The sequence below is a fragment of the Dysidea avara genome, chromosome 3 (assembly GCF_963678975.1).
Source record: "Dysidea avara chromosome 3, odDysAvar1.4, whole genome shotgun sequence".
Lineage (NCBI taxonomy): Eukaryota > Metazoa > Porifera > Demospongiae > Dictyoceratida > Dysideidae > Dysidea > Dysidea avara.
In genome coordinates, this window is record NC_089274.1 from 27,780,557 (window position 1) to 27,796,657 (window position 16,101).

Here is a 16,101-nt window from a genome sequence, read left to right on the forward strand (position 1 = left end):
GCACCTCTGTTTATAACTAGATCTCTTGTTTTTCATGCTATCAGGATATTTCTGAATTGGTATTACTAAGTGCCCATTTTTTTGCTGAAATCATATAATTATAACTTCTATAGTCTTAGTTGCTATCAGGACATGACGTCTTCAACTGTAACATGCACATGTTTTGAAAAAAAAACTTTTATTGCTGTTTGTCAAAATTCATAGCCAAAACCTCCAAATGAGTCTCTTAAAATGAATTAAAATCTTTTTGATGCTGGTGATTTTTTTGCCACTATAAAATATATTTGTCTTGTTTATGAATAATTTATCTTATGCGGTAGATCCAATTTTACTAATCATTTGCAAGAGTTGGTTGTAATCTTGTAACATGTCAAGGTGTATTGGAAGCATATCTAGCTACATATGTAATGTACTATTGCAACCATAGTAGATAATAAGTATATGCATGATTAATTATGTAACATGTAGGTATACATGTGTTATTGTTTGTATATTGGAGTTGCTATCTCACTTAAGACCCACCAGAAAGCCAAAGCCTGAAAATACAGAGAGTCAGAATCTTGGCACTAAAACTACTGAATCTAGAAGAAAATCCCAGAGTCATGGGACATGATGTCACAGTGTACAATTATAGTGTAACAAACATGTACTTTGATAATCTGTGACATCTTCACACTGTGAAGAGCTGTCTCTGCTGTGCTAGTCTACAAAGCTAATCATGGAAAACTGCCAGACAGTGACAATTGCTCCATAACATATGAACATGCAGAGAGTGGAGTGGTTATGGTCGGCAACTGCTACAAATCTAACACGTAATAGCCAACTGCTACAGTTATGTTTCTAGTATTTTTGTCTAGAAAGGAGCATCAAATCACAGGGACAATTACTATACTTGTTAGAATTTTTATCAATTATCAAATATAATGGCTACTTAAATATTTGTACAAAATGTGCATATTTCTACTATGCATTACATTTTGTATTCTTTAAAATGGTACAACCTACTGTATGGCTCTTGCTGTGCAGCCATAGCAGCTTTGCAGTCTTCTTCTTTAATGCTTCTAGCATCTTCTTCAATGTGGTAATCAATATACTTCTCAATACTGGAGCCACTACAACTTTCATATCGTGGTTTAGGCAACTGGGCACTTTCTTCCCTAACACTTTTGACATCATGATACTCATTCATGCTAGAGGCACTACAAGTCTTATATTGTGGTTTAGGTAAATGACAATCTTCTTCCCTAATACTCCTGACATCGTGATATTCATTCATGCTAGAGGAACTACAACCTTTATATTGTGGTATTGGTAAAGGCTGGTAAGAAGGTGGCTCAACATGTGATGTATCAAACACAACTTTGTCACTCTTAGGACTGGGGGTTGGATTTTTGCCATCGTGAAATGGTAGCATTGTGTACATACTTAATTCATCATAAATATGGTTGCCATCTTTGTTAGCAGCATCTTGTACAACTACTTTTGGTGGCTGCCTAAAATGATTGACAATATTTGTGAAAGTGTAAAACAAACATAAGTGAAATAAATACTAGTGTAAAAATAATTAAATATTAAAATATGGGAAAATAGAGATCGCTGAAAAAGTAAAGAAACAAGATTCAAATGAGCCAGCATGTTAAGGGTGCTCGCTGATATTTGAAGCCGTTTAAGTGCCAGCCCAGAAACCACATGCGGCTATTGCATCATAATTGGCATTACTACGCATACTTGTAGTATTCGTGTTAAGCGGACGTGTTTTGCGCCAGAGAACACGAGGAAGAATAGCATGTTTTTTCGCTTCAGAATTGTCACTGAAGCGTTAGCAAATGATTGTCTGATGGATCAACAGTTACACTAACATGAATGAATCTAAAAGTAAGTGTTATTTAAGGCAACAAGTGTGAACGCACTTTTCGCTTGTAGGCGACATGCGTTTGTGCCTTGTTTTCTCGAGTGACAGGGTATGCTGGTAGTTAGTATTGTAATTGTAAGCTGCTTATGTAGGGAACAATGTTACCAGCTGGAATCACAAGGCGTTACAAGCTGCTGATGATGGCGTGCCAAGCGCAACCTATCCAAGAGCGACTTGGAGACTCCAGGCGGAGCAAGAAGCTGTTCCTGTGTGTGAAGAAGAGAAAACAGAGCTTTTTGTGTTTAGAACAGCGTTTATGACATGTTATTTTGAAAAGTTGGTGATTGCGGTCAATAGGAATTTGTGTGGTTATTGTATCAATAATGTTGGGCGCACGCAATCTTTGCACATGTTTACTAAAAATAAAACTAGTTTTTGAGTGATAGCCGTGAAGGCTTCAAATTTTGTAGGGAGATTCGCTGATAAATTCTCCAGAGGTCTATGTTTAGATTTTGTCCGTAGCGTTATGGCTTCATGAGTTACAGCACCGAGAACTGAGGTTTTGAATGGTGTAGCACACTTTTAGTACTAACTTAAGTTCTATGTACACTGTGTACTAATACTAAACATAGAGTTGTGAGTTATAAGCTGAAGTTTGTTCAACGTGGTTTCCAGTGCGCTACTGTGAAAAATGGAGGACTAGTTTCGATTTAAGCGCTTCATAAAGAACTACGCATAGTTATAAAATGGTATAGGCTAGAAGAATTCTGTTTGGTTTGTGTTGAAGAGAAAGAGAAGCACTTCCAACGTAAGTAGCATATGGATTCATTTTATACATTATGTGAATATATTAAAGCAACAATACAAAAATTGCATGTTGTATGGCTTCAAATAGCCGCGAGCACCCTTAAACACAGAGATTCCTATTTGGACTCAATGGATGTGGTAGAAACTAAGGAAAAAACAGTAGTTTCTCCATAAATCAGGGGCACAGATACATGTAAGTACTGAGAATGCTTCTGTATAAATGGTTATTTGATGAACAAAATGGCATATTTCAGTTATTTAAATATACTTTTATTGGTTCCTTTTACTTTATATTTTCCAATGGACCTATACTTCTTCCAAATTAACTTCTAAAGCTTCTGTTGTGGTTGGAGGAGTTTCCTAAGGTGGTGATTAGGTGTGTGTTCTATTAGGATTTTGGCAAAAAAAACATAGGTGATCTCTATTATGAACCACTACCATGGTTCATGATAGTTACACAGCTCAATATGTTTATGTAAAAAATACACAGGAACATACCCAGGAGAGCTTCCAAAGGTTGATCTTTTGCTGTGCAGGCCTCTGTACAGAGTATAAGTACACAACATGCAGATTACTAGTTGAAACATAGTAAACCAAAATTATAAGTCTAACTTAATAAATGTTTCTGAAAGTCATCTACAGATTTGGCTTAAATGGTACATGCTGGGAGAGCATTCCGAAGTCTTATTGATGATGGATAAAAGGAATATTTATAAACATCAGTATTTGTTCTATAACTGAATAAATTCCTCAAAATTTATTTAGTTATAGACAAATATTGATGCTTCTTTTTATCCATTTGTTAAGACTCTGGAATGCTTGTTTCATTTAAATAACATGGCAACACTTGGGATGTTAGAAAAAGGTTTGTCGATCTTATACACCTTTATAACTCAGTGATCTATTATGTCTCAGATTACTTGTCAAGTATTATGGACCCTAATTAAGATGCAAATCCATAACCAGTTAGTGTATAAATTAGGCACCGGCCGATTATACCGGCATAATTTAAAGCATAATAGGTGACCAAAAGCATCAAGCATAATGCCAGCATAATAGGGACGATATTTGAAAATTTAATTAAAATGAGCAATACGCACGCCTGAAAGAAAGCAAATATTTCACTGCCAATAGTATTATTAGTACATTTCATATTTAAAAACATGTAATGTAACTTATCAAACCGTTTCTTTGTTGGTTATTCGCACTTTGCAGAAATAAAACCGAGATACTCTAATAGAGCAGTCACTTACTCTAATACGGGAGTCAGGAAAGGCTGATATACTCTAACAAAACAGTCAGTTCTAGAGCATAATCTTGATTTTGAAAGTATAATTTTGAGCATAATAGGCTGAATTTTTGAGCAATGCTCAAAAGCATAATAAGTAAAATTTTGGGCATAATAGGCCGGGGCCTAGTATAAATCCCTTTAAAGATTCTGGGTATATCCCTGCTTGTACATATGTCAATGTACTTGTCAGTGTACAGTAGTTTAACTGTACCTTCTATGCATCCTCCAGACCACAGCGATAAGAATTATTAATGTAATTACTGCTACAAATAGTAACCCAAAAACTATCCCAATGATCAGTGGTGTAGAATTACTGTGAACACCGTCACCATTAGATTTCTTCTCCCAGTCACAATCAGAATCAAGACACATCACCCATCCATTTGGCAGGTATACTACTGGAGGATATTCCTGTTGCATATTGTCCTCTATCAAGTCAGCAATCATTTGTGCAGTATAATTTATATTAGACTCAATAAATGCAGTAATGGTAGCTGTTGTATTATCCCAACATGTCGGTATAAACAAATAAAAATCTGTTGGACCGCAGTTGCACATATGCTTAAGGAGAACTTGAATTGAATCTACTAAACTGTGACTAGTAGTCTACAATGAACACAAATTTACTTTCATAACTAAAAATAACATGAATACATTCACTTGTATGTATCAGTATGCATAAGCAACTGATGCATAGAGCAGTAATTCAGATTAGAAAATGTAGGGGATTTACAAACTAAGTAACTCTATACTCAACAAAATAATTATTATGTTCTCAATACAGCTTACATTTAACAGTCGATGACAATCTGTCAAATTTTTCACATACAAGTCAAGGAGTGCTTTGTTACGCATTCCAGAACCTACATCTGAACTACTGTGATTAAAATCCCAATTGCAGTTAGGATTAAGGCAAACCACCCAGTCAGGTGACACATTAATGGCAGGAGGATCACTCCCCTCTATATCAGCTACCATTAGATCAATCAACATTTGTGCAGACTGGTCACCATCAAAATAGACCATTGTGGTGATCACACCTGTAGTATAGTTTATGCACATTAAATTGAGATTATGAAGATTATTGAAACCATCACAATTGCACACTGAATTGAACCATCTCCGCAAGTCTTCATACACAGCGTCCATTTCCTTTGGAATTAATAGATGGCAGCATTAACTAAATATTTTCTTTCTTACTTTTGTAAGTTTTCTACAATTAGGGGTGTTCACATACAGAGTAAATGTTTTTGCTGTATTAGCAAAGAACACATGAAGGATAAAATGTAAAGACACATGCAGCACTAACCTTCAGAGAAGATATCATAATTCCACAGATGAAATACCCTTTGTGAAGACCCATACATATTAGCTGCCATGCAAGTAACAATCAAGTGGTGACTTTCCAGTATAAATCGGTGATAAACTTCAAGGCTTCCATTATTATACAAAATGTACTTTCCAGAAAAGTTATTATGTACTTCCTTATAGTCAATGGATGAGTCACCTAATAGCCTCCATGTGATAACAGGTGTTGGGTAAGCATAGCTAACACCACATGTTAGTAGAGCATTTTTATTTTCTCTACTCTGGTCCTTGATAATTGTAGTAGTGTTGGCAATCAGTATCGGCTTTGCTACAGAATATTCAGCATGATAATAATATTATGTTATAGAACTGTAAGTGCATAACTGTGTATGTAAAAGTTCACAAGCTAAGCCTTCGGAAACCATGCATATGGAATACAACTATTTGCGCATACTGCCCAGTGAATTAGTACTGGAGACTAATAACCCACAGCAAGACTACACCATTGCTCATGGATAGTGGTTGAAGAAGCCAAGTTCCACAATAATCCCAACACCACTAAGCAAGACATAGACAATTAGGTACACTTTTGCTTCACCAGGTCATCCGGTCTTTATTATACAGCTGAGTAGACTGGACTAATATGAATACAGGTTTTTTGCTCAAGTAAACAACAAAAGCAACTGAACAATACTAAGCATCTAAATATGGTACTTTGTGATTACCCGTTTAGTGCTATATGCATGCATGCACAAACTATTTATATTATTCTCTTACACACTACGTTGAAACCAAAGTAAATAGTAACACTTCCTCGTTCATTTCCAGCTTCACAGACGTATTCCCCACTATCTGTGGTTTCATAGGCAGTGAAGATCATAACACTATTATTGTTGGTGTGTGGACAAGATGAACAAGTGTCTGGGATGGACCAGTTGTACACTGGATCTGGTGAAGATGACACAGTACAATTGAGTACCACTTGTTCACTGATATTCACCAACACTGTCTGGTTCTGTTGAGACAGTAACTCTGGAGGCCCTACAAATAAAAGGCTATACTTGAACATTAAGCACGTCTATATTATGATGCACTTACATATAACATACACTAGTATATCTACTGTCAGTGGACCAACAAAACAAACATAATTTCCTTGATCCTCAACAGTAACATCATAAATAAACAGCCCAGTTGCATTTTGAGTATATTTGGTTGTCTTGTTAACCCACACTGGCTCGTTATCAAGCACCCATGTAGCACTGTTATATTCTGTTCCGTAGTCTACTGAACAGTTAATAAATACACTGGATCTTCGCAGCACAGTTTTTTCTTCAAGTAAATATGATTTATTACTAAATATAAATGTCGGATATGCTGTGGGTGAAATAATCATACAATTCATAAATAAAAATCAGTGAGTTTTATATTTCAAAGTTTACTACAGTGTACATAAATGCAACAGACTGCAAATACATACGTAACATCAAATAGATATAAATGCCTTTGAAGTGTACACCTTGTGTGCATATGTCTAAGTATATACTTTGTGAGCATGACCATGCATACAAACTACGTGATCCAGTAAACATGGAACACCTGTGTGCGTTAAAACAACTTGAAGGAAAATTATTGTAAAGTTCCCAACAGAGGGGCTGTACTGTGGCTTTACAGATGATGATGTACAGAATTCAACTCAAACAAATTTTATCTGTGAAGTGAAACATAGACAGCTGCCTTCCAAATTAAACTACTGCATGAAAGTCTGTGGCTTAATTACACAACGGCTGCTACTGAGCACTAAAGCTAGGAAATTATTTACATAGCACGCAGGGACAGATCTATGATTTTGCTAGGAGGGGGGGGGAAGCATACAGGTAGAAAAGACTCCACAGTGTGCAAATAACTTTCTGTGAAATGCAAAGCATGAACTTTATAGGGATGCTTATCCAGGAAATTTTGAAAATTTAATGTTCTGAGATGGAATTCGGTAGCAATTTTGACTGAAATTTGTTGATAGTTCAACACTGGAAGTATATGAATGCTAATAGTATAAATTATAGCTGCTGAGCTAGAAAACAGAACTAGTAGCTATAGTGTAACATAAGGTCTAGGCTGCTACCCAAGGAAAAATTTGCATTCTGAGATTGAATTTGGTGAAACTTTGACTGAAATTTGCTGAGTTCAACACTGAAAGTATGAATGCTAATAGCAACTATATACTAAGGTTGAAAAGAGAATTAGCTAGTAGCTATAGTATAAGGTATATAGACTATGATATAGTTAAGCTCCCCAAGGAAAGTTTGAAAAACCAACTTCTGAGATTGAATTTGGTAGCAATTTTGTCTAAAATTTGTACGTGTTTGTGAAAATTCAAAGCTTTGAAAACATGAATGCTAATATAAAGTCTACAAGCTCTCTAAAGGAAATTTTAAAAATTGACCTTTTGAGAATGATGTTGGTAGGAATTTTGGCTGAAATTAAGTTGAAAAATGTTACTGAATGTTCAAATATTATGGAGCTATAAAAGACAATTAGCATAACATCTAGGCTATACAAAAACACAAACATTGCAAAATGTTGTAACATAGATATTGCTGGCATAAATTATAGGTGCATGAGTTTTCACCTCCAGAGAATTCTAGTCACATTAACTAGGTTGTGAATAGAGTCAGTAACTCACTTTAGAACAGGTGTTTTGATTATTTTTTTTTAAACTGACAGTGTTTTATACTCCTGACTGTTCTATTAGAGTATCTTGATCTCTAAATGTAGAGGGTGATCTAACCCACCTAGTTCCCTTGTGCTATACCTGTATGGGTAGCAATTTGCTAGAGGTAGATTTATTATATTATACACAGCCATAAACTACATCAAAATGTTTGAATTATGTCTAAGGTGCCTAGCTATGTTCAATGAGCAACACTATGAAAAATTTCTGTTCTGATGGGGGGAGGGGCACCTGCCCCTCTGCTCCCCCCTCCCCCCTAAATCTGCCCCTGGCATGACCATAACTTAACCTTTGCTCTGTGTGAAAATGTAGCAGGTTGTTTGTATGCATGTATGTACATAATAACTATATGGTTATTTATATTATACTAACAGATAACAAACACTCTAAACAGGACAGAGATGGTTCCATATTCATTTCCAGCTTCACAGACATATTCCCCACTATCAGTAATATCAGCAGTGAAGATCATAACACTATCATTGTTGGTGTGTGGCCAAGATGAACAACTGTATGGGATGGACCAGTTGTACACTGGATCTGGTGAAGATGACACAGTACAATTGAGTACCACTTGTTCACTGACATTCACCATCATTGTCTGGTTTTGTTTAGACAATACCTCTGGAGGCCCTACATGAACAAGCACATGAACAGTGAAGTGATTGTATAACCACAGTTGTACATGCATAACATAATTATCAGATGATATGGTCAAAAAATATGTAGTCATGTGCCACATTCATTTGCTCTGAAGTATACCTTCCACATTTCATGTATGTTGCAGTTTAATACATGGTGAAAGTTTAGAAAAATAGCTAATTGTTTGAACACAACTCTTAAAATTTGTCTACTGTAGGTGAATCAGTGTGTTCAGGATTTTTGGATTTTGCAAAGCATATAATTCACACGTTCTAGAATACTTGCTGACTAGCTTCCTTGAAGAGTAGCTGTATTACCCATGCAAGGTCAGAGCCATTCTCAATCTTTTCTAATACAGTTGCAGATCCAGACTTGATTCCACTGTGAGGTATAATAACTAGCTACAGCATAGATTTATTATATAAATTACCCATAAACATAATCCTATTACTTAAAACTACGCCATTAATAGTACCTCTATCAAAGAAGTTGCATCTACCAAATATCTAGGAATTACAATCACAATTGATTTTTCATGGTCCACACACATTAATAACATCATGTCTAACGTTCTGTCAGTCATTTGAAGTCCTGTCCAACTTATATCAAACTGAAATGTTTTAACACCATGATAAGACCAATTTTACACCAGAAGAGACAATGAAAAGCTTGAATGGGTGCAGAGGCAAGTCACTAGATTCATCATGACTGACTTCTCACATTTCAACAGTATAACTAATATGCTCATTGTCACTGATGCAGTCTAATCACTAAAACAATTTAACACACTTGAGGCAGGTTCTTGAGAAAGTAATTTTATAAGGTTTCACCACTAAAATAAATATTAAAATTGTTATTTCACATTGCACAGTAAGCTACCACACTATATCCACATCATATTTTCCACTCTGATGTCATTCAGCTTTACACAATGCAAAGTCACTCATTTGTGGAATTCCTCATTCACTCCTACTGACTTTTGTGGCTGCGGCTGTGCATAAAGCTACTTGTTATCAATGTAATTTTATGCAAGTGTGTTGTTATTATCTGTTACTTTGTGTCTGCTTATATATGTGTATGTAACTATGTTTGGTTTATGATATTACTTCAACAAGAAGGAACAACATTGTGCTGATTGTTCTAAGTTTAAATAATAACCCTATAGAATTATGTTTGCAATATACATCAGAGCAAGCTGAGCTCATAAGCTCATCTACACAATTAAGTATATCTATTAGGGCTATACCGATACCACATTTTACATCCGATCAAGATATCTGGTCTATTTCTGATACAGGTTTTCTAATGAACCGATATCATATACACAGCCGGTACTTCAAAGTCGAACCGATATGCAATACAGCATAAAGAGTATATAGGATGATCACTATAGCTGCGTTAAATTACTATGCTTTTCAACAATGTAATCCTTTCATTTGTGGGTACTTATGACTGCTCACAAAAGGTTTTTATCCAAACTTATCTGTTTTTTTCAGTGCAAATCACAGAACAAAGCAAATATCAACCAAAAAGTGGTGCAAAACTCTCCGAAACAGAAGAAAAAAGCTTGACCAAACTGGGATTTGAACCTAGGCTAACTCATGCTATAGTATGTATGCATTGAGCTGGATCCTCAAAAATGTTTAATAACTCATGGACAGAAGTTCACATGATTATGAAATTTGGCTCATCTGTAGCACTGCTTGACCCGCTAAAAATATTTCAAAATCATTTTGTTCAAATTCCTGACACCATATTTATGGCCAATCAAAAGTTTCACCATACATTTCCTATGGAGAAGCCATAAAAGTGTAGTATCCATTGCAACCCTTTCCCAAACTTTTATTGGAGCCAAACCACACACATCTTTTTTTGACACTTTTGCCATCACCACTAATCATCTGGTTGGCTGAAATGTTAATTTTTTTGAGAAAATCCACTTTTTAAAATTTTAGCTGTTTTTCAGGATCCAGCTCAACTTGTACATACTATAGGTATAAGGACTGCTAGGCTAAGAACTTAACCATTTAACAACTAAGTCACTTGGCCAATATCACGCTTTTCATGGTACTTATAGTACTTTTAATAGTGCATATAACTCAAGTAAAATATCTGTATTGTAGACTTACAATTGACCGATACTCGTAATATCGGTACCGATACCAATATAATATCGGTATTGGTACAGCCCTGGCCTAATATCTATAAGCACTACATATCAGACAGTCCAGGTTAACATAGATAGCTAGTGGAGCTGTGCATTATTAATATTTATTTTCACTGCATTGACATCATCATTATAGTCATATTTTGGCTGCCACCTTTGATTTCTCAAATTTTTTTCACACAAGCATATATAGCTTTAGGCCGCACCATTTTTCATAGGTTAGCTGATTTTGTGTGGATAAAGTATACCTGATATGATACAATTAATCAAAGACTAGAGGTAATAATGGAGGTCATCCATGTATAACAATGAATTGTATGCTTACTAGCAAGAATAACTGTAAAAGACATGTAGACTCCACCATATTCATTTCCAGCTTCACAGACAAATCCCCCAATATCAGTAATATCAGCAGTGAAGATCATAATACTATCATTGTTGGTGTGTGGACAAGATGAACAAGTGTCTGGGATGGACCAGTTGTATACTGGATCTGGTGAAGATGACACAGTACAATTGAGTACCACTTGTTCACCACGAGGCACAAACATTGTCTGGTTCTGTTCAAACAGCAATTCTGGAGGACAAAAAATAGGGGTATATGTGTAAATACTCAATGCATAAACAGTACTGGTTTAAAATAAAATCTCTATTGATCAAAAACTATTTAACTGTAGAAGTTGAACAAAATACTGCCAATAGATTATAATCAACATCAAGTCAGTTGAAATGATCTGATCACTTTGGAAATAAACCTTGGAAATTTAAATAACTTATAATTGCAACAAGTACTAGTGGAAGGCACAAAAAAGTCTATACAATATTTATATTCCAATTCAGTATGTCTCAACAAACAGTAATTCTTAATACCATTAGCTGTATACATGTTAACCATACATTAAAGGGAAACTTGTGTCTATATTCTATACAACTAATTGTTATGTATTTCTTTCCCATGTGGGGAGGCCAATCAATAGACAGTCATAAAGGTTTAATTTTCACAGCTTGACAACAATCAGTTACAATGCTTTGACATGTCAAGTTTTTAGATTATACATATAATATGAGTGGGATTCTGTCAGCAAATGAAAAACACTGAAAGAAACAAATGAAAAACATAAAAAAATGAAAAACACTGTGAACGTAAGGAACGTACATGCTTATTCCTGGAACTGGCTGTAGGCTGGCCCACTACACACCCAAACCAATAGCCATTTTATGTGTGTCTCACTCCAAAAAGATTTTAGAAGCAAAATATCCTAGCTACATATAGCTTTTGTTTAAGTGCTATCACAATTTAATTCAAGCTAGCTGAAGACAACATGACTGCATTGATGTACTTGCAATGGCAATGAACTCAAATGTTCATTTTTTACACTGCATGGCTACTGTTTTGCTTTATTAACACAATACAGTAACTACATCAGTGTGTTAAATTTTGATTTGCTATTATTACTTCTTGTTTTAAAAAAAAGCAATGCCAAGTACATATTGTAGAGTAGCTACGTAGCTACATATCATACTCAAGCAATACTATTTCAAGTCTGAAATGCCACATTATTGTAATACAAAGTTATAAAAGAAGTATCACATGTCAGCAAGAGATTTGTTGATATCAAGAAACAGTTACAAACAATATACGTACATGTAGATAAACATTTCTGATAAATAATTGCAGGTAGAACAATGTCATAACAATAGCTATATATGTAATTTAAACAAGTAAAGGTGAAATTGAACACTATTGTGTAGTTATTTATCATTCACAAAGGAACAAATCATGTTGAAAGTATTAACATAATAATATAATTATATATTGTATTATCCAGTGATAACAACTGGTTGAGCAGATTAGGCAATTGTCTACCCATAGCCAGTGGTTGTTCTATATAAAAGTACTTCTTGTTTGAAGTGTCTTCAGATTTAATCTCAGAATGGATATGTTTTTTTTCTACTGGAGCATGCCCTCAGCCTACGTATACATGATGACTGCATGTGCTTTGCACAATACTACAGAACTTGATCTTGGATTGAGTTGCTTATCCCACTTGGAATGTTTCCTCCACAGCTGAATAAATGATCTCAACAGATTCTATTAACACTTTTTGATAAAAGGTATTCAATAGACACCAAATTTGGTGTATACATGTGTCTACTCATTAGTAGTATTTACATACCTAAATATATTAATACTCCTTCAACTGCATTACTTTGATCAGTTTTACTCCTGCACAAATACCTTCCAGCATCAGACTTCACAGGTGGCTCAAAAGTTAAGACATTTCCCTCAACTACACAACATAAACATTGTGTAACTGCTTAAATCCTATTATTTACAGCCTGTAAATATATACTGGCTGACATTTCTAGCTAAGGTGTATATAGGTCTGTGACCACTGTGTTATTCCAAAATCAGGTCTACACTTTAAGATTAGGGAACAAATATGGTACACTTTCTATGAAATTGTTATAGCTTTAATTTAAACATAACAGATAATCATATATACTCAAAAGTCTTGCTGTGTATGTTTGTATAGCTTTCTTATAAGCAACACTGGCCACACAAGAGTGTGGTTCAACAGCAACTACATTATATACATAAATCTTCATAGGTTACCACATATTCTAGCAGCTTCTGTAGTGGGAGTCATCACATTCCTGTTTGGATCAAGCCACTCTACTGGTACCTCACTGTAGTCACTCTCCAAACAAGCAAATGATACAAACTTTGTACTGCTATCATATTGTTCAGATTCTGGAACCATCATTAAAGCAGCATCATTGCTAGTAGCTGTTATTAAAATGATCCACCCTAGATTTTATAATTAAAACTTGTGTGAACTATATTAGCTACACATGTGTTAATAAAAAAACTGCTATACTGATATAGTCATACGTTAAATGCTGCAAGCTTAATTTCATTAAACTGTCAATCTCTATAATTTTCTACCATATGGTTACATGACAATGCTTCATATACGTACATGTATATACTGTTAACAAACCCAACACATGTAGTGTATTTAACAGCATCATGGTGACTCCTCCAGGTAAAGTAAAAAGTCTTCAACTGCATACACATGATAATAGTGTTTACTGTTGCTTAGCTATTGAATAGTATATGCACATCTCTCATTTTCATATCTCTTTATATTAGCTTATTGATAAGAATGTGTGTATGTGCATTTAGCTGCCTTCATATAACAAAGACACAGTCATGTGAATGTGTAACAGAGTAACTGCAGGTGTTCAAGGCACAATTGTTTCTAGATACTTTGATATATCTGATTTTTATGCTTATTCAATTCATGTATATCTACACCATAATGGGACTACAGGGTAGTTACATTCCACCATAATATCTATATAGTAAACCCTTCAATGAATGAAATATGGACATGACTAAAACACGAAACAGACTGGGAAAACGGACTCGCAAACGGACTGGAAATGTTTGTCTTACAAAGCCCTTTTACTACTAAAACAGCTTTAAAAACATTACAAAGATTCGGCAGCCAACTTATACAGCCCCAACCAACTTGCTAGTATGGTTTTACGAAGTGTAATATTAAGCCCTGCGCTTTTAACTGAAGCTATGCTAGTAGCAGCCTCAGCGAATAAGTCCTTCGCTTACCAATACATGTCCATCGCTCATTATTAAACAATACTGTACCTTCTATTGTTGAATCGTTTTGACACCTGCGCTAACATATAAGTAGTTGACTTCCTAATTAAAGTGCACTTGTAACAGCCGTGCAGCCAAGTGTGCAGCATACAAAGCAATTGTTCGTCCATCACTGGAGTATGCCGCTGTTGTGTGGTGCCCACATACTTCAGGAGATATTAAATTACTAGAATCTCTGCAAAATAGGGCAGCTCGGTGGATTTGTGGCAGTCGCTGGAGTCCTCCAACAAACTCTTGGACCATTCCATCAAGTGATTGCTGCTCTCAGCTTAGTCTTCCAACCCTCCAAACAAGACGTCAGTTTCTTTCTATATCTTTTCTTCATGATATTTACCATCAATGTACATCCATAAATTTCAATCGTCACTTTAAAGTTTTATCTACCAGAAGTCATCATTTATCATTGTGTCCACCTCAGTCAACAATCAATTCTCGTCGTTATTCATTCTTTATCAATACTATCTTTCTGTGGAATTCCATACCATTATACATTCTCAATGACTCCAACCCCAAATCTTTCCGGCATTCTTTATACTGTTATGTGTGTGTTAATTGATGTTGCTTTTGTTTGTTTCTGTGTATTTTGTATTTAGTGTAGTTTTGTAAATTTCTTTGTTTCTTTGTTGTTTTTGTAATGTTATATTTTGGGCTGACACCTTGTACAGGCTTTGCCTTTTGTGTATGCCTTCCCTTGTGGTAAAATTGATAATAATAATAATAATAACAGGTTAGACTACCTAATTAAAGTGCACTTGTAAAACAGATTATGAAACTTGTTAGACACGTGGTTATCGCCTGTTTGCGCATTGAATGTTGGTTGAAGGTGCTAATGTATGGCAGAGGTTGATGTGATAAGTATTTCTTCAGAGTCCGATGAGAGTTCGGGCGATTATGACGATGATGATAGAAATATGGGATGCCTATCACCGAATTTACAGGTATGAGTGTGAGCAACACTACAGAAATTCCCAGTTTAATGCTTTACAACAATTTCTCACAAGTAGCTCGCTTTTGCCAGGTGAATAGTTGCAACATGCATGCTGAAACTTGTGTAGTAGCTGGCATTTATAACTTAATGGAACACAGTGATTTCATTATTATTGTGGTTAAGTAGAGAAATCCATTTCGATTGTATTTTGTACATTAGCTGATATATCAATTAACTTTTACAATTTGTTTAGGTAGTAGAAGACACACGAATGACTTGAAGAAAAATCGGAAATGCCCATACTTTATCATCACCCTGTCAGCCTTACAGTAGCTCAATCAGTGAGGATCATACTCCAGGCAAAGGAGAAGGATATATGTACACAGCAGCCAATTGGCTGCTCTACAAGTAACACATTTGTTGTTGATTTATCAAAGCTTGATGATCGTGATGACATTAGAGCTGATGGTCTTGGAGTATGGATCAACAAAGGAGTGAAATCTTCATATTGCAATCTCCAGTTTCAGGGCGATGCTGTCAAGAGCATCAAGATCCTTGACTCTAAACCGTCAACAAAACACAGTTCTTGTATCGCTTGAAACGTACTTACTGGGTACATTCTGAAAATAAACAAGTTAGCTGCCGACTTTTTGAGCTTCAGGGTATGTACAAGTAAATTACTGTATTTCA

The 16,101-nt window shown here is 35.3% G+C and overlaps 1 protein-coding gene and 1 long non-coding RNA gene across 2 annotated transcripts; one reads left to right on the forward strand and one right to left on the reverse strand.

Moving 5' to 3' along the window:
* Positions 1–897: 897 nt before the first annotated feature.
* On the reverse strand, positions 898–13,939 carry LOC136250597 (hemicentin-2-like). The gene is made up of 13 exons (XM_066042825.1): positions 13,804–13,939; positions 13,416–13,610; positions 12,976–13,089; positions 11,124–11,375; positions 8,362–8,622; positions 6,357–6,635; positions 6,036–6,299; positions 5,260–5,586; positions 5,151–5,203; positions 4,740–5,102; positions 4,162–4,556; positions 3,158–3,199; positions 898–1,493 (listed from the first exon to the last, which is right to left on the reverse strand). The coding sequence occupies exons 1-13, from the start codon at positions 13,832–13,834 to the stop codon at positions 971–973; spliced, it is 3,099 nt and encodes a 1,032-aa protein (XP_065898897.1). The 5' UTR covers positions 13,835–13,939; the 3' UTR covers positions 898–970.
* LOC136250604 (uncharacterized) lies at positions 1,719–2,295 on the forward strand. Its single transcript, XR_010698588.1, has 2 exons — positions 1,719–1,875; positions 2,005–2,295. It is a non-coding gene; the product is annotated as an uncharacterized lncRNA (long non-coding RNA).
* Positions 13,940–16,101: the final 2,162 nt, after the last annotated feature.

Coding starts and splice junctions, on each gene's coding strand:
- LOC136250597 (XM_066042825.1), bottom strand. CDS start 13,834: ATGATGCTGTTAAATACACTACATGTGTTGG. Junction 13,090..13,415: donor AGAAGCTGCTAGAATATGTG/GTAACCTATGAA, acceptor TATGTTGTGTAG/TTGAGGGAAATGTCTTAACT. Junction 5,204..5,259: donor TTATGATATCTTCTCTGAAG/GTTAGTGCTGCA, acceptor TTGCTAATACAG/CAAAAACATTTACTCTGTAT.